Genomic DNA, 21648 nt, shown 5'->3' on the forward strand with positions numbered 1-21648 from the left:
GCGGCTGGGCGGTGACTCAGCCTGGGGCGCGGGGCGGCGGCGGCGGCGGCGGCGGGCCCGGAGGGGTTAAGTGGGCGGGCCCCGCGCCGCCCCGCCCCTCCCGGGCCCGCCCCGAGGCCGCGGCGCGCCGGGCGGTACTTATAGCGGCGGCGCGGGGCGCGCGGCGTTCCTCCCGCTGGCCCCGGCCGCGGCGCCCCCGAGCTCTCGCAGCGACCGCGCCATGGAGCGGCCGGCGCCCCTGGCCGTGCTGCCCTTCTCGGACCCCGCGCACGCGCTGAGCCTGCTGCGCGGCCTGAGCCAGCTGCGCGCCGAGCGCAAGTTCCTGGACGTGACGCTGGAGGCGGCGGGCGGGCGCGACTTCCCCGCGCACCGCGCCGTGCTGGCGGCCGCCAGCCCCTACTTCCGCGCCATGTTCGCGGGGCAGCTGCGCGAGAGCCGCGCCGAGCGGGTGCGCCTGCACGGCGTGCCGCCCGACATGCTGCAGCTGCTGCTCGACTTCAGCTACACGGGCCGCGTGGCGGTGAGCGGCGACAACGCCGAGCCTCTGCTGCGGGCCGCCGACCTGCTGCAGTTCCCGGCGGTAAAGGAGGCGTGCGGCGCCTTCCTGCAGCAGCAGCTCGACCTGGCCAACTGCCTGGACATGCAGGACTTCGCCGAGGCCTTCAGCTGCGCGGGGCTGGCGAGCGCGGCACAGCGCTTCATCCTGCGCCACGTGGGCGAGCTGGGCCCCGAGCAGCTGGAGCGCTTGCCGCTGGCGCGCCTGCTGCGCTACCTGCGCGACGACGGGCTGTGCGTGCCCAAGGAGGAGGCCGCCTACCAGCTGGCGCTGCGCTGGGTGCGCGCCGACCCGCCGCGCCGCGCCGCGCACTGGCCGCAGCTGCTCGAGGCCGTGCGCCTGCCCTTCGTGCGCCGCTTTTACCTGCTGGCGCACGTCGAGGCCGAGCCGCTGGTGGCGCGCTGCCCGCCCTGCCTGCGCCTGCTGCGCGAGGCGCGGGACTTCCAGGCGGCGCGCTACGACCGCCACGACCGCGGGCCCTGCCCCCGCATGCGCCCGCGCCCCTCCACCGGCCTCGCCGAGATCCTCGTGCTCGTGGGCGGCTGCGACCAGGACTGCGACGAGCTGGTCACCGTCGACTGCTACAACCCGCAGACGGGCCAGTGGCGCTACCTGGCGGAGTTCCCCGACCACCTGGGCGGGGGCTACAGCATCGTGGCTCTGGGAAACGACATCTACGTGACGGGTGAGGGGACGGGGGCCCCCGGGAGGACCCTGGGTTAGCCTCCTGCGCCCCTGGCAGAGGAGGAGCCTGTGATTCTCAGGAGCGCCCCAGCGTGCGAGCGGCCCCTTCCCTCCCCCATCCCCTGCCCCAGCCCGCCCGTGGGTACACTTCTAGAGCTGGTGCTTTCGATCTGGAAGACCGTTGTGTGAGCGGGGACAAACAGCTGCTCGTGGTCCCTTTGTTCCCCGGGGGCGAGGGGCCAGCCTGTTTGATAGATGAGCCTACTCCTTGCCCAGGAGGTGCCCCCACCGCCATTTGGGTCGAGGATGTAGGGGCATTCACCCCGCACAATGGGTGCTTTCTTTTTCTCCCTGAGGAATCCAGGGACAGGCAGGGGCTGGCGCTCCGTGAGACATCCGTTCCCGGCCCTGGGGATTTCTCCCTCCCAGCTGAGCCACACAGGGCCCCCTGACGCACTCACTTTGTCACCAGTGACAGGGCTCCCCCAGGCTTGCACCTAGCCTGTGCGCTGGGGGTCACATGGTGTTTAGGCAGCTCCCTGCCGAACGACTGTAAACATGGTCACATGCTAAGAGGTTTTCTTCCAGTTAGTTGGCCCAAACCCCAAAACACTGCCGAGTCATGCTGGGTGGGTCCCAGCCTACTCTGGTCCTGGGCATCTCCCACATTTTTCATTAAAGATAAATCCCGGTTCAGACATGGGGCTACCTCCTTCCCTGGGGTGAGGAGGGGCCGTCTCTGTGACAGCTATATAAGGAAACAACCGACTGGGCCTGTGGAAAGGCTGTCAGCAGTCAGTGAACCCAGGCTGGGGCCAGTGCCCCACATTCAGGAGAAACCCAGCTCTGATCGCAGGCATTCCCACCCCCACACCTCTGGTTGACCAGTGGAGGAATCCTGGCCTAAGGACATGCCCCGCTCCTCTTTGGCCTGCTGCTGTTTCAGCCTTTGCTGGAGTATGCTAGAATCGGTCTCTTAACTATCTGAGGTTGGCCCTGTGTTTGCAAACTGCATCCTCCCAACACATGAATGTCTGGCCAGTGAACTCCCTCCCAGAACTGGTTAGACTCGCCCCAACTTTGCACAGCCCTTCCATAAATGTCTCAGCTGAGCAGCTAATCCTTTGGGTTTAGACAGGTGCCTGGGTCATTGCATACAGCTGCCTGTAGGGATTTTCATGGGGGCGAGGAAGCTGGCTTCAGCTGCCTAAAACAGTTATCTTTTACAAGGAAGAAAGCAGGCAGAGTGCATTTTGTAAGAGCCTTGTCTTTTAAAAAGCTCAAAGCTACGAGACAGATAGAATGTCAGAATGTCATGCGAGCTCTGCCCTGTGGCGCCAGCTTTGGGAATAGTAGGGGATAGGACCCCCCCCCCCCCAGGATTCTTAGGGTCCCTTCACGCTATGGGAATTCTAATGTGTTGGGTAGACCTGGTTTAATTTAAGATAGCCAGCACTACTGATGAGAGAGATGGTTAAGTCTTCTTTTTTATTTAAAGATTTTATTTATTTATTCATGAGAGACAGAGAGAAAGAGGCAGAGACACTGGCAGAGGGAGAAGCAGGTCCCATGCGGGGAGCCTGATGTGGGACCTGATCCCAGGTCTCCAGGATCACGCCCTGGGCTGAAGGCAATGCTAATTGCTGAGCCACCTGGCCTGCCCGGTTAGGTCTTTTCTTAAAGAAACCTAGAGTGAGCATTGTAGTTGTACCACTTCATGTAGTTTACCAAACAAAGCGCATGTCAGTAACCACCTAGATCAAAAACTAGAGCCCCAGGATTCCTTTTTGTGTTGGGCTCTTGTGAGCAGTGGAGTAGATTTCCTCTCAGCTTGTCCTGGCATTGGCTTGTTTGACTTCTAGAAGACTAGAAGTTCTTGAACAAGTCCCTGTGCACCCTACCCATTTGCTTTATGGCTCCCCAGAAGTTTTGGCTCTGAAAGACAAGGCTCTGGTTCAGTTGAGGTGTTTGACAGCCTATGTGGGGTCTAGACCGAGATTGCCATTGACTTAGAATCGCAGCTCCACAGGCTTTGCTTGCCCTACACAGATGCAGCCGGGTTCTTCTGATGTGAGGCTCTGTTGTGCTCCTGGGTGGTGGTCAGCACACACACCGCTTTAGCCACAGTACGGAGCCCCCAGCCGGGGCTTTGGTGAGAGAGGACGTGTGTTTACGTTGAAACCCAGTGAGATGTCTTCCTGCCCTGGGAGACTCCCTTGGGGAAGTTCATCGAGGCATGGGTGGGTGACTCACCCTTAGTCAGCACGGGCTGACTTGTCCGATGCGTGTCCTGGCAGGTGGGTCTGACGGCTCCCGGCTCTATGACTGCGTGTGGAGGTACAATTCCAGCGTGAACGAGTGGACAGAGGTGGCGCCCATGCTGAAAGCCCGCGAGTACCACAGCTCCTCCGTGCTGGATGGGCTGCTGTACGTAGTGGCTGCAGACAGCACGGAGCGCTACGACCATACCACAGACTCTTGGGAGGCCCTGCAGCCCATGACCTACCCCATGGACAATTGCTCCACCACGGCCTGCCGTGGCCGCCTCTATGCCATCGGGTCCCTGGCAGGCAAGGAGACCATGGTGATGCAGTGTTACCACCCGGACACCGACCTGTGGTCGCTGGTGGACTGTGGCCAGCTCCCGCCTTGGTCCTTCGCCCCCAAGACAGTGACTCTGAACGGACTTATGTACTTCATCAGGTGAGTCCCCAGAGGCCAATGCCACTCTGAGTCTTTCTTACTAAGCCCCGTGCTAAGGCACATCATCACTGTGCTCCCCATTTCATAGATGAGGAAGCAGGCTGAGCTGGGATCCCAGGCGAGGTCTTTGTATCCTGGAGCCTTTCTTCTACCCCATCTTAGAACAGTTTCTGTGGGTTTTCTTAGTTGAGGGATCCTAACTGATGAAGTTAGATCCCTTGATTGATTGATTGGAGTTAAGTTCTTTTAGAGAACTTTCTGAGATCTCTAGATGCTAAATAAAATGTGTTGCTTTGCCTGCTCTTCCACCTGGAGGATCCCATTCTAAGCCCTGGTTGTTCTCACATGGCATTTATGATAAAGGAACATGTCCTACCTAAGGGACTGCAAATCTTTTCTTTTCTTTTTTCTTTGCTTTGCTTTCTTTCTTTCTTTCTTTCTTTTTTTTTTTTTTTTTTTTTTTTTAAGATTTTATTTATGGGATGCCTGGGTAGCTCAGCAATTGAGCATCTGCCTTCGGCTCAGGGCCTGATCCGGGGTCTGGGGATCAAGTTCCACATCGGGCTCCCTGTGAACAGCCTGCTTCTCCCACTGTCTGTGTCTCTTCCTTTTTCTCTGTGTCTCATGAATAAATAATTTTTTTTTTTAAGATTTTATTTATTTACTTAGAGGACAAGTCAGGGGAGGGGCAGAGGGAGAAGCAGACCTGCCGAGCAGGGAGCCTAATATGGGGCTTGATCCCAGGACCCCAAGATCATGACCTGAGCCGAAGCCAGACACTTGACTGACTGAACCACCCAGGTGTCCGGGGATTTTGAATCTTAAAAAGACTAGAGGAGAGCTTTTTGGACATTTGAGTCTTTGGGGAGGTATTGCCTTGTCAGAGGGACCCTTTGCTCATCTAGCAGACTGTCCACACTCTGCCACCAGGTGTAAGAGCCAGGTTGGGGGATCAGTTCCATCTTCTCTTTTTAAAACAACACTTGGACATTTGTTTCGTGTTTATAGGTCCTGTCTGTTCCCTTCCCACCTGATCTGGCACAGGGAAGGCTCAGGGTTCTATTGAGTGAATAGCTGCCTAGTGAATTTCCCCCAAAGCTGCCTGGGGGAAATGATGATGATGACAGTAGCACAAGTTAGGGCTCTAAGCTCTGTGTGGCCTGTCTCCTGGGCATTTTCTTTCTTTTTTTTTTTTTTTTTTTTTTTTATAAATTTTTATTTATTTATGATAGTCTCACAGAGAGAGAGAGGCAGAGACACAGGCAGAGGGAGAAGCAGGCTCCATGCACCAGGAGCCCAACGTGGGATTCGATCCCGGGTCTTCAGGATCGCGCCCTGGGCCAAAGGCAGGCGCCGAACCGCTGCGCCAGGGATCCCTCCTGGGCATTTTCTGAGTTGATCTCTGTGACTATATAGTGAAATGAGCACCACTGTCATTTGTACTTCATAGATGGCAACAGAAGCTTACGGGGGCGGGCGGGGGGAGGTAGGGGACTTGCGTGATGGCACAGGGTTTGAATCAAGGATATCTGACCCAGGTCCTAGTGTGATGTCGCTGTATCGTGGCCTCTCGGCCTTGGCTATGTCCTTGGAAACATGGGGCAGAGATGGATGGCCAGTGGGTCTTGATGACTTGCCACAGCCAAAGGCCCTCTCCTTGTGGGCCATTGGGCATCCAGGGGCTCCTCCCTGCTGTGCATAGCCTCTGTGTCTGTGTGTCTGTATCCCTGCTCCTCCCTCCTTGGCCTAGAGCCTGTTTGAAGCTGAGGGCCAGGAGAGAACGGTAAGGTATGAACTGTCCCCTTTTAAACTGGAACTTTGAGTTGGGAGCCTCAGAGGAAGTATGTACTTGGCTTCTCAGCTGTACCCCTTGTGTCATGTTCTAAGCTGCACTGACCTTTTTCTGCTCCCCCAGACCCGAGGCTCCTTCCCAGGTTTTCTTGGTGAGCACATCCAGAACAGGGATGGCACCGTTTGCCATGCATCATTGTATGCCAGGCACCTACAGAGTTCTCTGAGAAAGCTCTGGAATCTCCACCAGCTCCTGGTCCTGTTATAAAACCTTATCTGACCCTTCACCCAGCTCCCTCCCCCAAGTCAAGGTAGAGGTCTTCAAAGAGGGGGTGGAGATGGCTATAAATACTTCTCAGAGTGCCAGGACCTTGGCTTCAGCCCTTCTGGAGCCTTCCAGCTTCAGTGCCTTTGAGAATGTCCTCCCTGCCCTGTGACCCTAGAGCAGGATGTGGCCCTTGCTTCTTCATGTCTGAGCTTCCTGTCAGTTGCTAAAGGCACCCCCCAGGTGGAAGCATTAGGGGGCACCCTATGACCACAGTTAGCCTTTCTAGGGGTTCACCTAAGCCACAGGAGGCTGGGGGGGCAGGCAGGTGAAAAGAGTGAGCTGTGGGGAAAGGAAGCCTGATTGTCCTCTCTGGGGGCCGTGCAGGCAAGCCCAGAATCTGGTTCTGATGCCCTTGAGTGTTTGTTCCAGAGCTTCCCAGTTTCATGTGCTCTGGTGTCTAATAAGCTTCATGAGGCCCGGCTCAGAATGCCGCCTCTCAGGGCAGCTCCTGTCCACGAGCTGCTCTTTCAGGGGTACCCAGTGCTGGATGGAGTCCTCAGCCCCTCAGCTGCTGCTATCCTGGGCCACTCCTTTTTCCAGTGTTCCGTCTGGGTCCCTGTTTGAGGCTCTGGGGCTGGAGTGCCCAATCCCGCAGGAGGAGGGGCCCACTGTCCAGCCTGGCACCTCCAGCGGCAGGTTATACATCTGCTAGGGAACAGCAGTCCGGTGGCCTCTGGTACTAATTGTCCTAGTCACATGGGCCAGAAACTTAATGGTTTTTACATCTTGAAATGGTTGGAAGGAAAAAAATCAAAGCAGGAGCAGTATTTTGTGTTATGAAAAGTTACACAAAATTCAAATTTCTGTGTCCATAAATAAGGCTTTTTTGGAATGCAGCCAGCCCCTTAGTGGCTGCTTTTGCGCGACAACGGCTACAACAGCAGGCAGCATTGGGGAGTTGCTACAGAGTCTGCTCTTCAGAGCCTGGAGCATTTGCCAACTGGCCCTTCTGCTGACCCCTGACTCCTATTATTTAGGGTTAGTGTCTCTGCTTTTTTTTTTTTTTTTTTTTTTTTTTTTTAATTTTTTTTTTTAATTTTTTTTTTTTTTATTTATTTATGATAGTCACACAGAGAGAGAGAGAGAGAGAGAGAGAGAGGCAGAGGGAGAAGCAGGTTCCATGCACCGGGAGCCTGATGTGGGATTCGATCCCGGGTCTCCAGGATCACGCCCTGGGCCAAAGGCAGGCGCCAAACCACTGCGCCACCCAGGGATCCCTGTCTCTGCTTTTTGAGGCTGTGCTTTTGAGTCTTTTTTTGCAGGGATCGAGAGTATGTTAAATAAGGTCAAAGGATTCTGACCCCAAAGGGAAGGGCAGCACTGGTACTTCTTTCCTATGGCTGTGGCTATCCTGCTGGGGGCACCCAGGACACAGCAGAGAATGGGGAGATTGGAGGGCTGCCAGCAGAGGGGAGGGCATTGGCCAAGGAGTACTCGGGGCACATGGTGGTGTGCTGTGGGGCAGGAGGGCTGGCCTGGCCTGGCCAGCCATGGAAGAAAAACAAGCTCAGGTCAGAAGACTGAGAGGAGACTGGCAGTAAGAGCTGTGATAAGCTCAGATCTTAGCCAGCCAGCGAGGCTGCAGTGAAGACAGAGCAGCTGCAGGGGTGTAGAGCAGTGGGGAAGGGTTAAAGCATCTAAAGGTGTGATCTTCAGGCTGGAAAAGCAAGAGTCTGGTTCTGGCCTTAGGTATGAGGGCCTAAAATGGCCCCTGCAAACCAGGGACAGGGTCTCACCAGCCCATGGACTACCAGATGGCATTGGAGAAGTTTCCAGAGGGAGAGGGTCCTGTGTGGCTCTCGCTCCCCAGCTCCTCACACTCAGGGATGCTTCCTCCTGGCTCTGACATGTTCCCCCCTCTCCTCCTACCCACAGGGACGATTCTGCGGAGGTGGACGTGTATAACCCCACGAAGAATGAATGGGACAAGATCCCGTCTATGAATCAGGTAAATATACGAACATGTTGACATTGGAAGCACAGGCTGGTCCTGTTTCCGGGCCCAAGTGTTCATGAAGTATTTGGGAAATAGTAAGCCCCAGAGTCAGACAATTGAGCATGAGTTTATCCATGTGGACCAGTATTCATTGGGTACGTGCCAAAGAGCATGTGGGGAAGAGTGTTCCACAGAAGGACAGCAAGTGCAAGGGCCCTGGGGTAGAATGTGCCCTAGGGTGGTCAAAGAACCAAACCCCACAGCCCATTGTGGCTGGAGCAGAGTGAACAAGAGGATGACAGAGGGCATGAGGTCAGACAGGAGTGACCCTGGGAATACATTTATTAAGTGCCTGTTGTGTGCTCTAAATAGGACACTGTTGCTACCTTATCAGGGTCTCTCCTTTCCACTTGTCAAGAAGACAGGTGCTGAGCCTGACCCTGTGATAGAGCCGGGAAAGCTCCTTAGTCCTAGATAGTTGTGTATACCCACTTGTTTCTTTTTTGTCTTGCTTAAAATTTCCAAACCTCTGCATGGCAATTGTGGCAGTTGTCACAATTTACATTACAGTTTAACGTCTTTACCTTTAGGAAGTGTAAATTTGTTCCCCCCCTGTAATTACCCTCCCACCCCCCGTTATTATAGCAAAATTTGGGGAAGATGGGATAGTCAGTTTTGTGGTTCAGAACCCAGACTTCGAGTCAAGTCCTGGCTCTGCCTCCCATCAGCCACACAAGGCTGTTTTTCCATCTGTGATGTCGGAGAGAGCAGAGAGTCTGCCTCCTGGCTGATGCTGCTCACAGGGAGACTCGCTGCTTTAGCAGCCACCCAGTCACCTTGGGGACCAGGGTGGGCTCGGTTTTCTGAGCTGGGGTATAGGAAGGGTATTGGTCTGGGAAGTGCCGAGGTTACCTTTCCCTGAGGGTCCCGGCACGCTCTCTATGGAGAGAGATAGGGAGGATTTTCACCCTGCCCCAGCTGCCAGTCCCCACTTGCCTGTCCCCCCTTGGCCCACAGGTACACGTGGGGGGCAGCCTGGCCGTCCTTGGAGGGAAGCTGTACGTCTCAGGTGGTTACGACAATACATTTGAACTCTCTGATGTGGTGGAGGCCTATGACCCGGAGACTCGGGCATGGAGCGTGGTGGGACGGCTCCCAGAGCCCACCTTCTGGCACGGCAGCGTCAGCATCTTTCGCCAGTTCATGCCCCAGATGCCCTCGGGTGGGCGTGGCTTTGAGCTGGACGGCAGCAGCAGTGACATGGATGTGGCCCGGCCCCGGCTGCCACAGAACCCGGACGAGCTGCACTAGCCCCGGCCTGGCCCGGGGAAGGGCCTCGGTGTGGGTAACAGTGCGTCTGCAGGGGGTAGGGAGCCCCTTATTTGTGCACAAGGACAAGTTGGGCTCACCAGGTGGAGCACAGGCTCTCACGCTGCTGAGTGAGCCCCAGGATCTGACCCCAGGAGAGCCTCTCTGCATTGAGAGCCTGATTCCCAGCTGGTGGGGCCAAAGCTGGTCGCAAACGCCCCTCCCTTAGCCCAGGAAGAGCCGCCTCCCTGCCAGCACGGGTCTTGCTCCAGCAGGTGGCCCTCGTGCTGCCACTACCTATGCCTGCTTGTTCCCACCTCAGAGAGAAGGGCCCCTTGTGGGGTACACATCGTCCCATGACTGTCTGAGAGTGGTCCAGGCCTGCAGGAACCAGGCCAACCGTGGCTGTAGGAGTTTCCAAACTCCACATCCGATGCTGGACATCCCAGTGGGCCAGCTCCCCGTGATGGAATGGGTCTGCCTGCCTGGCTCCTCTGCCTGCTAGGGTGCTGCACCAGAACACCCTTTACAGGGGTGGGTGACCCAGCAGCTCAGGTGGTAGGACCGGATGGGGGTGTGGCCTTGGGGGGACCCTGAGAGGTGTGCTGAGTGAATCCTATCTCCAGTGAACCTGAGCTGAGCCAGATGCTGGGTGTCCCCATCCTCCCACCCCACCAGCTGGCATGGTGCTGCCTGACTTGGAGACCTCTCCGGAATTGTCCTCCCAGGTGGATGCGGGAGAGGGCAAAAGCCTGCGGGTGCCAGGCTCTAGCTACTTACTTTACTGGGAGGCCCCAGGCAGATGGCCTCAGGTGCCCTCACACCCCCGTGGGAGCAGAGAATCCTGCTGCTTCCAAAGGAAGCCCTGGGCAAGGCGGTCTCCAGAGCTGGTTGCAGGGTTTGAGAGGCAGTTGGCCTCTCCGTAGAAGAGAGGGAGGTGGGGAGGGAGACAGCGAGAAACAGTCCGTTCTGATTCTTCACTGTCTCACGGTGCCACAGCTGCAGGTCTATGCAGGGCAGCATGACACCCCACACTCCTCTGGGGCCTGGGGCTTCTCTGCAAGGGTGGCAGGAGGAGCTCCCCGAAAACTCCACAGCTCAGGGTCCCTGGTTTTCTCTGGGGAGTGAGTGGTCTGGTCACCTTAAAGTCCCCAAGTAACCTTCTGTTGGATTTGTCTTTCTTCCAAAGACAAATGGTGTTTGCATTTCCCTCTTTAGAAAGATGGGAAACAAGTGTTCATCGAGTTGTCTTCCCCAGTGACCTAACATGGAGATGTGTTCCTAATGGAAGAAAGGAGTCCTAGCACCATCACTTCACAAGTAGCACTTAAATGCCTTTGCTGGCCAGTGGGCATGGGTTCTGGGAAGGATGTCTCATGGTCTCAGGAACTGTTGGCTGGGGTCCCCGCCTCACGCCCTGGTGGGGAGGCATCATCTTGCTGCAGAGCCCCTGGCTGAGCGGCTCCTGCTCACATTCAGCCCTTCCCACCCCCTCTGTCATCACTCATTAGATCACCTCCGCACACCCTCTGTGCCCAGCACTGTCGAAAGGCAGGGTGGTGGTGGCAGCCTGGCTGTGGGATCCCTTGGGCCTGGGCTGCTTCGTGCCCTAGCCTTGCCTTCACCCCTCCCAGTATGAGTGTCTCCCTTCCTCCCACAAGTGATGTCTGACCCCTCGATCCCGGGGCTGGTGACGCCTCTTTCTGGCTCTAGTGCCTTCCCGGTAGGCTAACCCCCTGGAGGTTGTCCATGTTCTGGGAAGGGTCTGACTGGTTCCTCTGCAGGCGGAGGCTGTCCAGGCACAATGGCTTGTCTCCTGGCAGGGGATGGGTAGGACAGGGCTTCAGAGGACCAATGAGCCCTGAGAGACACCAGGTATGTCATGCATGCAGGTAGATGCTGTGATACCTGCTGACAGGTCATGTGCAGGGGCCACCCAACAGGAGGAATGCAGGCCTTGATTGCATGGGCTACCTCCAAGAAGGCAGGATGGACGTGTGATATGGCTACTGGAGCTGGCCCCACATCCCTCCAGTGGCACTGGGCTCAGTCAATCTCAGTCAAGGATTTCCCGGAGTCAGTGACTTCCGGGAGATAGGTATCCTGTAACACTTTTGTTGGGAATGTGGCACTGCAGACACCTTGTTTGTCCTACAAACCGCCCTTTCTGGAAATCCCAGCAGGCACCATTCACTGCTAAGGGCGGGTGCCCACTCGGGCCTTTGGCCTTCCCTGTAGAAGCTCCCTATGGCAGGGGGCCCCGCGTCCTGGTTCAACCCTCCTCTTCTGGGTACTTCATTATGACTAGTTAGCCAACGACCAGTTAGCACATAACTGACTGCCTCAGTGTTTGGTGGCTGCTCAGGTGATGGCTGCTTTGGGGTACACCAGGGAAGTGCTCTACGCTCACTCTAGAGTTAGATGGGTCCCCTCCACCCAGACCCCATCTTGGGTTTGGAACACCAGGGGTGAGAAGCAGAGGTGGCAGCTGCAGGGGGTTCCTGCAGACCCTAGCTGAGGACCGACCCTCCCTGCTTCCCCTGGCAGGAATGTCTACATTGGGATGTCTACACTGCCTGGGGTCAGGGGTCGGCCGGGGCTGGGGCTGTGTGTTGGATGTATGGAACTTTCAGTCTACAAGACAAATTAAGTTATGAAAATTCAGTGACTTGTATTTAATGCCGATTTGCTATAAAGTATTCTATATTTATATGATTTCAGAGACTTATGTACTAAAGGACACGCCCTTTTTGGTGTCCAACATCTAGTTCCAACCCCAGAGGGTGGGGCAGATTTGCCTATTTATTTGTCCTGTAGGCCTAGGTGTCCGGAATCCTGTTTAAGATTTTAGGATGCCTTCAACATACACTTTTTAAAATAAAACTATTTCCTATACGCCTGGTGTCCTGGTCTTTATCCTGTGGCTGCTGTCTTGGAAACTTTGGGCAGAGGGGTAGAGCAGCATAAGGCTGTTCCCATGCCAGTGGGGGAAGGAGACAGAGTTCAGGGTTCTCAGGACTCCAGCCAACTGTCAGAGCAAAGTCTTGAGGCCCTTTCTTGTCGCAGATCATTACAAGGTGGAAGTAGTGCAAGGAGGAGTACAGGTGCCTGAGTCCCAGCTCCGGAGCCCATTCAGCCTCCCTGACTCTGCCCCCCACTTCGCCTTCCCCTGTGCCTGAAGATGACGTCTCCAGTGGTGCCCATGTGCAGTGGGCAGACCTTGGACCTGGGGTGGGGGGAGAGCCCTTAAAGGAGGGTCCCTTGGGCCACAAAGCTCAGGAAGATTCCTCACCAGGGAAAGGGCCAGTGCCTGTGCAGGGAAGGAGCATTTTGAGGCCAGAGTTTTTTTGTTTTTTGTTTTTTTAAAGATTTTATTTATTCATGAGAAACAGGCAGAGACACAGGCAAAGGGAGAAGCAGGCTCCATGCAGAGAGCCCGATGCTGAACTCGATCCCAGAACTCGGATCATGTCCTGGGCTAAAGACGGATGCTCAACCACTGAGCCACCCAGGCGTCCCCAGAGTTTATCTTCTTAGTAACTTGACTGAAGTAGGCCAGAGATGCGCATAGCCTGGGTGTCAGGTGTCCCTGAGTATGGTCTTGCCCTCTTAAGTGCCCCAGTGGCCACAGGGTAAAAGATGTTTGGATGGGTCCTGGTCTAAAACAGACGGTTGTCCTCATGCACAGGGAAGAATGTGGCACAGCACGAGGCTGGTGTCTCAGGACTGTCCCACTGACAGGATTTAGGCAGTGCCTGATGTCACTGCCGGGTTGTTTGCTCTGTGCCAAGCACTGAGCACCATGCTCTGGGTAGGGCAGTGTAAACTGCGTGCGGACTTTGGCACCCATCTCCTCCCCTTGAATCTAGGGGGACCTAGATTGGTCTGCCTGGACCAACACAACTTGGCAAGGGGGACACCGTGTGACTTGAGGGTGATGTCATATACAGGCCTCACAACTCCGGCCTGATGGAGCATCTGTCCCTGGCACCCAGCCAGCATGCTTCAGGCTGCATGTGGAGTGGGGCCCAGGTCCCCAGTGAGCACCATATTGCCAAGCACTGACCCCCACCCTCCAGCCCCCAGGGAAATCCTGGGTGCTTTGCCATGCAGTAGCAGACTCTCATTCAGTCCTTGTCTGCAAAGTGTGTGCTGTTACTAATTCCATTAAAGATGAGGAAATGTAGCAATCATTTGCCTTAGGTCACGGCACTATAAATAAGGCTGAGAAGGAATCTGGGTGCCAGCACCCACACACTCTTCCTCCGTGATATGGCACCCAGCCCTGCTGTCCCTGTGGCCAATGAACTCCGGGACCGGCAGGGCCTCCAGTCATTCTAAGCTTGGCCTTGCCTGAATTCCAGGCCCCCTGGACGTGCAAAGCAAGTTAGGACCCACCCCCCCAGGGCAAGGATCCGGTCTGTGGTCTTCTGCCGGCCCGGGTCCAGAGCTTGCTTAACCACAAGCCCTCCCCTTGGGCTCCCAGGGGGACCTGGTGCATGCTAGGGAGGCAGGGCCAAGCTAGCAAGGTCATCAGGGGACCCTGGCCCCTCGGCTCTGACTCCAGAGGCTTAGGGACAAGTTCTACCCCCACTAGCTGGGAGCATCATGACTGTCAAACAGGAATGCCACTGCTCCCCATTCTAGAACCCTGACAGGGACCAAAGATCGAGAGCACCGGGGCATCTCGCTCTGCTGTGGTCTCCAGACAAGGTGGGGAAGATGCTGGCTGAGCAGCACCCTGAGGTGCACAGATGGCCAGGCGAGGCACCATGTCTTCCAGACCACAGGACAGGTAAGCAGGACCCCCCTGGAGACCAGGTTACTGGGGAGTGACTGCCAGACAGCAACGGAGTCCAAAGCCACATAGTTTATTGGGGGTCGGGGCCAAGGGGGCTGTGGTGGCAGGGTGGCTACGTGTCACAGTCCTCGGGGATGGCTGCTGTGATGATGAGTGAGGGCTCCATGACGCCCGGGCTCCCCAAGCTTTCTTCCGCACAGAGTCTCTGGCCAGGGAGCTGGGAGGCCAGGCTGCCCTGAGCCAGAGATGCCACAATGACCTCAGCAGAGCCCACCTCCAGCTCAGCGGGTGGCTGCAGCGCTACCACCACCATCTTCTCATCCTCAATGACCAGGTTCCGGAGCTTGCGCTGCCGTGGATTGTAGTTCTCCACTCGGTCGTGGATCTCCATGTGCCTCCGGAGGTGGGCCTAGGGGGCAAGGGGACTCAGGGCTGAGCAGGGAGGGAGCAGGGGACCCAAGGGGGCAGGAGGCGGGACACTGGCCCCAGGCCTACCTGCCGGGTGAACTTGTAGCCACACTCTGTGCACTCGAACTTCCTGACCCCCTTGTGCCTTCTAACATGCACACGCAGCTGCTCCACGGCTGTGGGAGGGAAGGGACCCCGGCATCAAGAGAGGCAGACATGGGCAGATGGTGCCGGGATGAGAGGCAGTCCTGGGGTGTACAGGCCCCACCACTGCACAGGCCCCATCGGCTCCAGGGGCACCCTACCACAGGACCCTCTGCAGCTCCCACCCCCACTTTGTAGCAGCTCCCAGCTCCTGTCTAACACACGGGAACAGAAGACAGTCTCTGGTGAGAAAGTTGCGCACCGAGAAAGAGCACATGAAAGCCACCGCTACACTTGACCTCTGCCCTCAGAGATGCTCCGGCTCCGGTCAGCTGGGACACAGCTCACCCTCTGCTCCCCATGGGGCACACCCAGGGAAGCAGGAGGGATGAAGCCCAGGTACCTTTGAAGGTCTTCCCGCAGATTTGGCAGAAATGGGGCCGGCCCTCCTGGTGGCGGCTGGCCACGTGCCTCAGCAGGGGCCCCTTCTCCGTGAAGCGCTGTTCACAGAACTCACAGCTGAAGGGCCTCTCACCGGTGTGGGTGCGGTTGTGCTTGTCCAGGCTGGCTGCGGGGACAAGGCGAGGGCTCAGCCACCAGGCCTCGGCCCCAGGCCCAGGAGAAGAAGGGCGGGCCTCACCTTGGGTGCGGAAGGTCTTGCCACAGAGGTGGCACTGGAAGGGCTTCTCGCCTGTGTGCGTGCGCAGGTGCATGTTAAGATTGGCCTTCTGGGTGAAGGCATGGCTGCAGAACTCACAGACATATGGCCGCTCGTTCCTGTCCGGGCAGGGGACACAAGCAGAAACCATCACCAAGGGAAGCAGTTCCCTTTGCTCTGCGACAGCGGGAGGACGCCTGGCCCCAGAGCCTAGGAAACCATCTAGGCAGAAGCACACAGGGCTGATGCGGTAGCTGGGCCCAAGCCAAGAGCGGCTGTGTGGCAGGAGGGCAGGGGCAGTGCCAGGAAAGGGGCACTAGCTCCATCCCAGAAGTCGCAGGACGCAAAGACCCTTGCAAGGACCTTAACCTCCAGTCCTCTCCCGCAGCCCTTCTGCCTGGCAAATGTCCTCCTCCCTCACGTGCCACTGCCACAGAGGCTACAGGTCTGGGACCCAGGCTGGAGGACGCCCTGTCCCAGGCAGGCCCAGGCAGACTCCGCCTTCCAGGCCCACTCACTGGCCAGCCGCCAGCAGCAGGGCCTGGGGAGTGACGGGCCAGGCCGCACCTGTGCTTGGCCTTGATGTGCATCTGCAGGCCGTTCCGGCTAGAGGCCCTGTGCCCACACTCCTCACACACGAACAGCTTCTCCCCACGGTGCTTGAAAGCCTCGTGCAGCTGCAGTTCCGTCCGTGACAGGAAGCACTTGGCACAGGTGGGACACTGTGGGGTAGACGGAGCAGGACCCGGGTGAGGACACGGAGGGGGCCCCCTGGTCCTCTGCATGGCAGAAACAATATGGCCTGCCTGGCTCTGACCACTGCCTCACAGCTGCCAGCTACCAGCCCAGCCCAGCTCGGCACTTACAGCGTGGGGCTTGGGCGCTCCGTGTAGTTTGATCAGGTGGCTCTGCAGGTCCTTCTTCTGCATGAACTGCTGGGAGCACGAGGAGCACTGGAAAACAGGCCCAAGGTCACCTTTTAGGCCACCCACACCATGGCGGCAGGAACCCGCAGAGGGCAGAGCCCCAGGACCTGGTGTGAAGGATGCTCCAAGGAGGGCCTCTGCTGCATGTATACAAGGACACTAAGCCTGCTCTCCAGGGGAAGACACAAGGACCCAGAAAGAGCAAGTGGCCCCACCCAAAAGTAGGGGACACCAAGTGGAAAGGAAAGGCTGGGCCAGCAAGGAAAAAGCGCCCAACATCATCCCACATACAGGGCTTGGCAGGAGGGATCCTGGGGCTGCCCCTCTGCCTATGCCCCTGGGGACAGGCTGAGCCTGACCTTGTAGGGCATCTCCCCCGTGTGGGACACCATGTGGACCCGCAGCTCCATCCTCCGGCGGAAGGTCTCCTGGCACACGGAGCACGTGAAGACCTGGCAGTGTGAGGGGCAAGCAGGGCCGGCATCAGGGGGGGGCTTCTGCCTGCGACAGCAGCCTCTGCCCGGGCTTCCACTCGCTGCTGGGAGGAGTCTGCCCGAGGGGGGGGACGCTAGGGTGGGAGAGGGCAACACGTGACCTGCCTGCCCGGACCCTGACCATCGCTGAGCACTGCAAACCCACCATGCCAGGCTGGGGGCAAGGGCTGAGAGACCTCACCCACAGCCCCCACCCTGGCAACAGACCCCTAGGAAGAGGAGGGTGAGCTTAGCTGGTCATGTCATATGGGCCAGCCAGTGGGGAGGGGAGGTGACCAGGTGGCCTTTCTCAGCAGCCATCCCCCACCGAGGCACCCTTTCTCCAGAGTCCAGGGGCCCATGCACGCAAGTCCAAAATGCCTCCCACAAAGTCCTTCCTAAGCTGGTCCCTTCTGCTCTCAGGACCAGCGTCCCCACCTGTATGCCAGGGAGTAGACTCTGGCCTCCAAGGACACTCCAGCTCTCTTGAGTTTATAGTCCTAAGACAGTCTCCCCTCTCAGATGGCAGGAAGACAAAGGCCAGCGTGCCCCTGCCCACAATGTCCTGGGCCAACCCACAAGTACCTGTTCCGAGCGGTTCATGCAATTCCGGGCCTCATGCTCCAGGAGGTTCTCTTTCCGAAAGTAACACTTGCCACATTTGGGACACTCAAAGGGTTTCTCCCCAGTGTGTTTCCTGCCAGGAAAAGCCACAGAGGGTGTGGGGCCTGAGTGGGGCCCACCTCTCCCTCACCCAGTGCCACTCTGGCTCCCCCAGCAGCAGGCTGGGCTCCACAGCAGAGAGAAGAGTAGCCCAAAGGCCTTCCATGGCTCCTGCATGGCTTGGTCAGGACTGGCTGATGATCCTGCACAGGTGCACCCAGAAACCCTCCTCCTTATGGGAGCCTGCACAGCGCCATCTGGAGGGGCCTCCCCAGAGCCACACGGCCCGGCTGGCCAACATCTCTGCAAAAACAGAAATAATCCCTGGGTCCTGGCTCCCTGGAGAAGCCACCCAGTCTGTCTGAACTTCTGTGGGTTTTACCATCAAAACTATAGCCAGCATCTGACCACTTGACCTTGCCTTCCACTGCTATCACCCAGTGCAGCCGGGCCATCCCTTGCACTGCTGCCCGAGCCTCCTACCTAGTGTCATACTCCATGCCTGCCTCCCAACAGATGTGAACTTTAGTAGCCAGAGGGGCCCTTATATATAGTCAGGCCTCCTCGACTCTTTGTCCCAACCCTGCAATACTGCCCATTTCACCCTGAGAAAAGGTCAGGGACCTACGGGCATAGCCAGCCGGCCCCTTACCTCAGGACCTTGCTCCCCAGGGCTGGCCTCCCTGATGTTTGCCAACCCACTGGCTCACCCCAGAGTCTCTGCTCTGGCCCTCTTCAACCCACAACACTCCCCTACAGCCATTCACTTGGTAAAATCCTCACCTCCTTTGAGTCTGCCCAAAATTGCTTTCTTTAAAACCGCAACCCGACCCCACCCTGAACTCCCCAACCTCTAGGGGAGGCTCTCCCCCTCCCTTCTTCTGAGGTGCTCCCATCTTCCACTGTAAAGCTGACATCTGTCAGTAACGTCTGCACGGCCCTGCTGAGAGGCAGGCTCCAAGTCTCTGCTTTATTTGCTAAAGCACCCAGAACAGTCTCGTCAGGCACCTGGCAGAACGGATGAGCTAAATGAACCTTGACCTCAGAACACCTGAGCAGCACCAGAACCACTCAGAAGTTCTCAGAAGCCAGTCATTTCTCTCACCCTCTGCCCCTCCATTGACTGTCCTCATCCCCTCCTAGTTCTCAGGACCAGTCCAGCAGCCTGCAGCCCGACGTAGGGATGGGGATGGTGCCTACACCCCAGTCTCACGGTAGAGGAGCATCAGACAGAGGTGGACCATCCTAGGGTGCCTCCCACACTGGCACTTTCCCAGGCCCCCCTGGCCGCAGCTGCCCAAGCAGGGTGAGCAAACATCACCCAGCAACAACTCCAATCCACCACTGCTGGCTTCCCAGAACGTCACACTGAAAAAGCATGTAGCCCAACCTGGCTTGGCAAGAAATCAGACTGATGACTTGGACTATGAAATGGCAGGTCTGGAAGGCATGTCACCTAGTTGCCACCTCTGGAGGCTTTGCAGGGACCTGGGGCAGTGCTGTCAAGAAAACTGTGACCACGGAAATGTTTGTCAACAGCCAAGGCCCACCTGTAACTAACTACTGAGCATCTGAAATGCAGCCACCGCATCTGAGAAACTGAACTCCTTTTTTCTTTGACTTTAAATTACCATAGCTTCATACAGCATCTCACTACCTTTTCGTATAACGCAGGCTTAACCATATAGTCCATTATGCTCCACTGATAACCTGAGGCTATTGGTTCCCCCAAATCACAAGAGGCACCACCCTAAAGACCGACATCTTGGCCCAAAGCCCACACTGCCCAAGGTGGGCATGCCTCATCCACAGCATGGGGCCATGGGTTTCTCCCATCCCCTTGCCAGAAAGCAGCTAGAGGTCAAGGTCCATACTGGGTGGAACTCATTGACAAGGTGTCCAGAAACCCATTTAGAGGGCTCAAAGTAGGAGAGGGAGGAAGAGGATCAGGTCCCTCCCAAGGCCTCATCCCTGATGATGAGAGGCAAGTCAATATCAGGCACTCCGTGAGTCGGTGATGAAGCCCCCAGTCCCCACATGGCCCAGAAGAAAGGAATGCAGGCCCTTCCCCCAATTAAATAGCAGACAGGAAAAGAAAATAGAAAAACAGACCGTTACCTGTTGTGCACTTTTAGGTAATATTTGCTGAGAAACTTTTTATGACATGTGGGGCATTCAACTGGCACCGCTGTACCTTTTCTGTTCTCAGCGGGCTCGGCTGCCAGGGCACCTGCACTCAGGGCTGGCTCAGCAGCACACGGCTTTCTGATCATGTTTGATTTCCTCCTGGTGGGCAACGTCTCAGTCTCTGAAACGTAATCACCATCCCCGTCGTCCTCAACTTGAACCACCACTTCCCACTAGAGCAGAAAAGGCAGCAGGAAGCGAGGTCACCAAATTTATTAGCAGGAGTTCTGGGGACAGATGTACAGGGCATCCTGCTTCATCCAGTTCCATCCCAAGGCCCAACCCACACACATCCCCAGATGATTCCCTTTCTCTGTGATTATTCCCATCAGGGTCCTAGGGCACGCCACAACGTTATCTTGGATGTGGAGGGCGGCGGCTCTATCTGTGGGGAGCTGAGGCTTGGCTGGATTTCAGCACTCGTAAGAAACACCAGTAACCACGAGGCCAGCTACCCAACCCCAAGGAACTGCCAATCCTGGATTCACAGAAAGCTCAGCCTGAGACTGCAGGATGCAGTCAGATTCCTGGGTTTGGAGAAAAACCTATTCCAAACCCACATAACAAAGATTCCATCTTGGGGTCCAGATTATCCCAGAAAAGTGTCAATCTCTATCCCCTGACTCCCACCTCCCCATTCCCAGCACCCTGGGCACAGTACCTCATTATTCCCGCCCTGCAGCTGGACACCTTCAGCCTCAAAGGGCCTTGGGGGCACTTTGCAATCCTCAGGCTCCTTGTCCTCTGGGGGACAGAGCTTCAAGGCCTGCTTGAGTTTCCCACGGTGGAAGGATGGGCTCTCACTCTGGGCAGGGAGACCAAGCTGAGGCCTGTCGGGGCTGTGACTGCCACTGATCTCCTGGTCCCTAGGGACCTGACCCAGCGTCTTTGAAACTTCCTCTTCCTCCAAGCCTGCCGGCTCCTTGAGGTGGCTGTTCACACTCAGGGACACAGGTTTCCCCAGCCCACTCTGGCCACTCGGTGCCTGCCCCACTGAGGTTTTGGGCTTGAAACTCTGGCACAGCTCCACAGCCTCTGGCACTCGCAACTCCCTGGCTGCCAAGAGCACCTGATCCCGGTTTCCTGAGGTGAGAGCAAGGTGACCAGTATAGAAAAAGTCCAACAGGAGACCAAAGATCTCAGCGAAGCCAGCAGGGAGAACAACACTGCCCCCTGAGCCATCCCCATAGAGGCTCTGGAAGAAGTGGCTGCAGCAGGCAAGGACACTCCAGTGTGCCTTGAACACCAGGCCCCCCACGTCCAGGGTGGCGTCGCAGTACTGGCCCTTTTCCCGCTGCTTGTTGAGCTCCTGGAGGACCCTCACGCTGTGCTGGATGAAGGAGCCGTCCATGATCTGTCTGGAGGAGAGGAAGGCAGAAGTGACATCCAGGCCAGTCGTACCCAGGAGCAGCAAGGGAAAGACCCTGGACTGGGGGGAGAGACTCCACTCAGTCACATTTATCTCAACGAGGGCTTGGGGCAAGGTGAGAGGGTGCCAGCTTGAGCCAGGAGGGCACCGAGCGCCTCCCCGGGGGTGGGGGCCAGGTGAGCGGCACACACTGGGTGAGCGGAAGCACGGCTTGGCCGGGGACAGGGTCGTGAGGAAGTGCTGGTGGGAGGAATCAGTGTGGGAAGAGGGACGGACGATCAGCACGAGCTGGCCGGCCTTGCGCGGCGAGAAGACCCGCGGCAGGGCAGAGCTGCGGGTGCGGACAGCGGAGCAGAACCCACGCCGCGCCCACACATCCCGGGCCACCGGGCGGAAGGCGTCCACGGGGCCCGCAGCCCTTCCCTCCCTCGCCGCCGCCCCCTCCCGCGGCCTCCTCACCCGGGCCTGTGCTCCCGGTGCCGGCCCCACCGACCCTGGACCTCGTCGTCGCCACAGCCCCCCTGCTCAACTGCCCGGGCCGTACGTGCCCCGCCGACCGTACGGAGACGCAGCCGTCTCCGCCGCCGCCGCCGCCGCCGCCGGACGTGACGTCAGGGCGCGCCGGAAGGGGCGAAAGCCTGGGAGGTGCCGGGCTTCTGGCTCCGCCCTCGAGGGCGTGGCCAGGCAGAGAACGGCCAATGGAATGGGGAGAG

The 21648-nt window shown here is 57.5% G+C and overlaps 2 protein-coding genes across 4 annotated transcripts; one reads left to right on the plus strand and one right to left on the minus strand.

The window, feature by feature from the left end:
• Nucleotides 1–185: 185 nt before the first annotated feature.
• KLHL21 (kelch like family member 21) lies at nt 186–12201 on the plus strand. The gene is made up of 4 exons (XM_072819860.1): nt 186–1241; nt 3538–3943; nt 7938–8010; nt 9016–12201. The coding sequence occupies exons 1-4, from the start codon at nt 221–223 to the stop codon at nt 9307–9309; spliced, it is 1794 nt and encodes a 597-aa protein (XP_072675961.1). The 5' UTR covers nt 186–220; the 3' UTR covers nt 9310–12201.
• A 1960-nt stretch (nt 12202–14161) lies between these two features.
• Nucleotides 14162–21553, minus strand: ZBTB48 (zinc finger and BTB domain containing 48). Of its 3 annotated transcripts, none has more exons than XM_072819866.1 (11): nt 21395–21553; nt 20228–20924; nt 19498–19739; nt 17302–17413; nt 16603–16695; nt 16184–16270; nt 15885–16039; nt 15300–15436; nt 15063–15227; nt 14603–14691; nt 14162–14516 (listed from the first exon to the last, which is right to left on the minus strand). In XM_072819866.1, the coding sequence occupies exons 2-11, from the start codon at nt 20915–20917 to the stop codon at nt 14220–14222; spliced, it is 2067 nt and encodes a 688-aa protein (XP_072675967.1). In that variant the 5' UTR covers nt 20918–20924; nt 21395–21553; the 3' UTR covers nt 14162–14219. The 3 variants fall into 3 exon arrangements, with proteins under 3 accessions (XP_072675967.1, XP_072675969.1, XP_072675968.1); XM_072819868.1 differs by having other exon boundaries at nt 20228–20920; nt 21395–21552; XM_072819867.1 differs by having other exon boundaries at nt 20228–20995; nt 21395–21547.
• Between the last annotated feature and the right edge of the window lie 95 nt (nt 21554–21648).

Source organism: Canis lupus, chromosome 3, assembly GCF_048164855.1.
Source record: "Canis lupus baileyi chromosome 3, mCanLup2.hap1, whole genome shotgun sequence".
Taxonomy (NCBI): domain Eukaryota; kingdom Metazoa; phylum Chordata; class Mammalia; order Carnivora; family Canidae; genus Canis; species Canis lupus.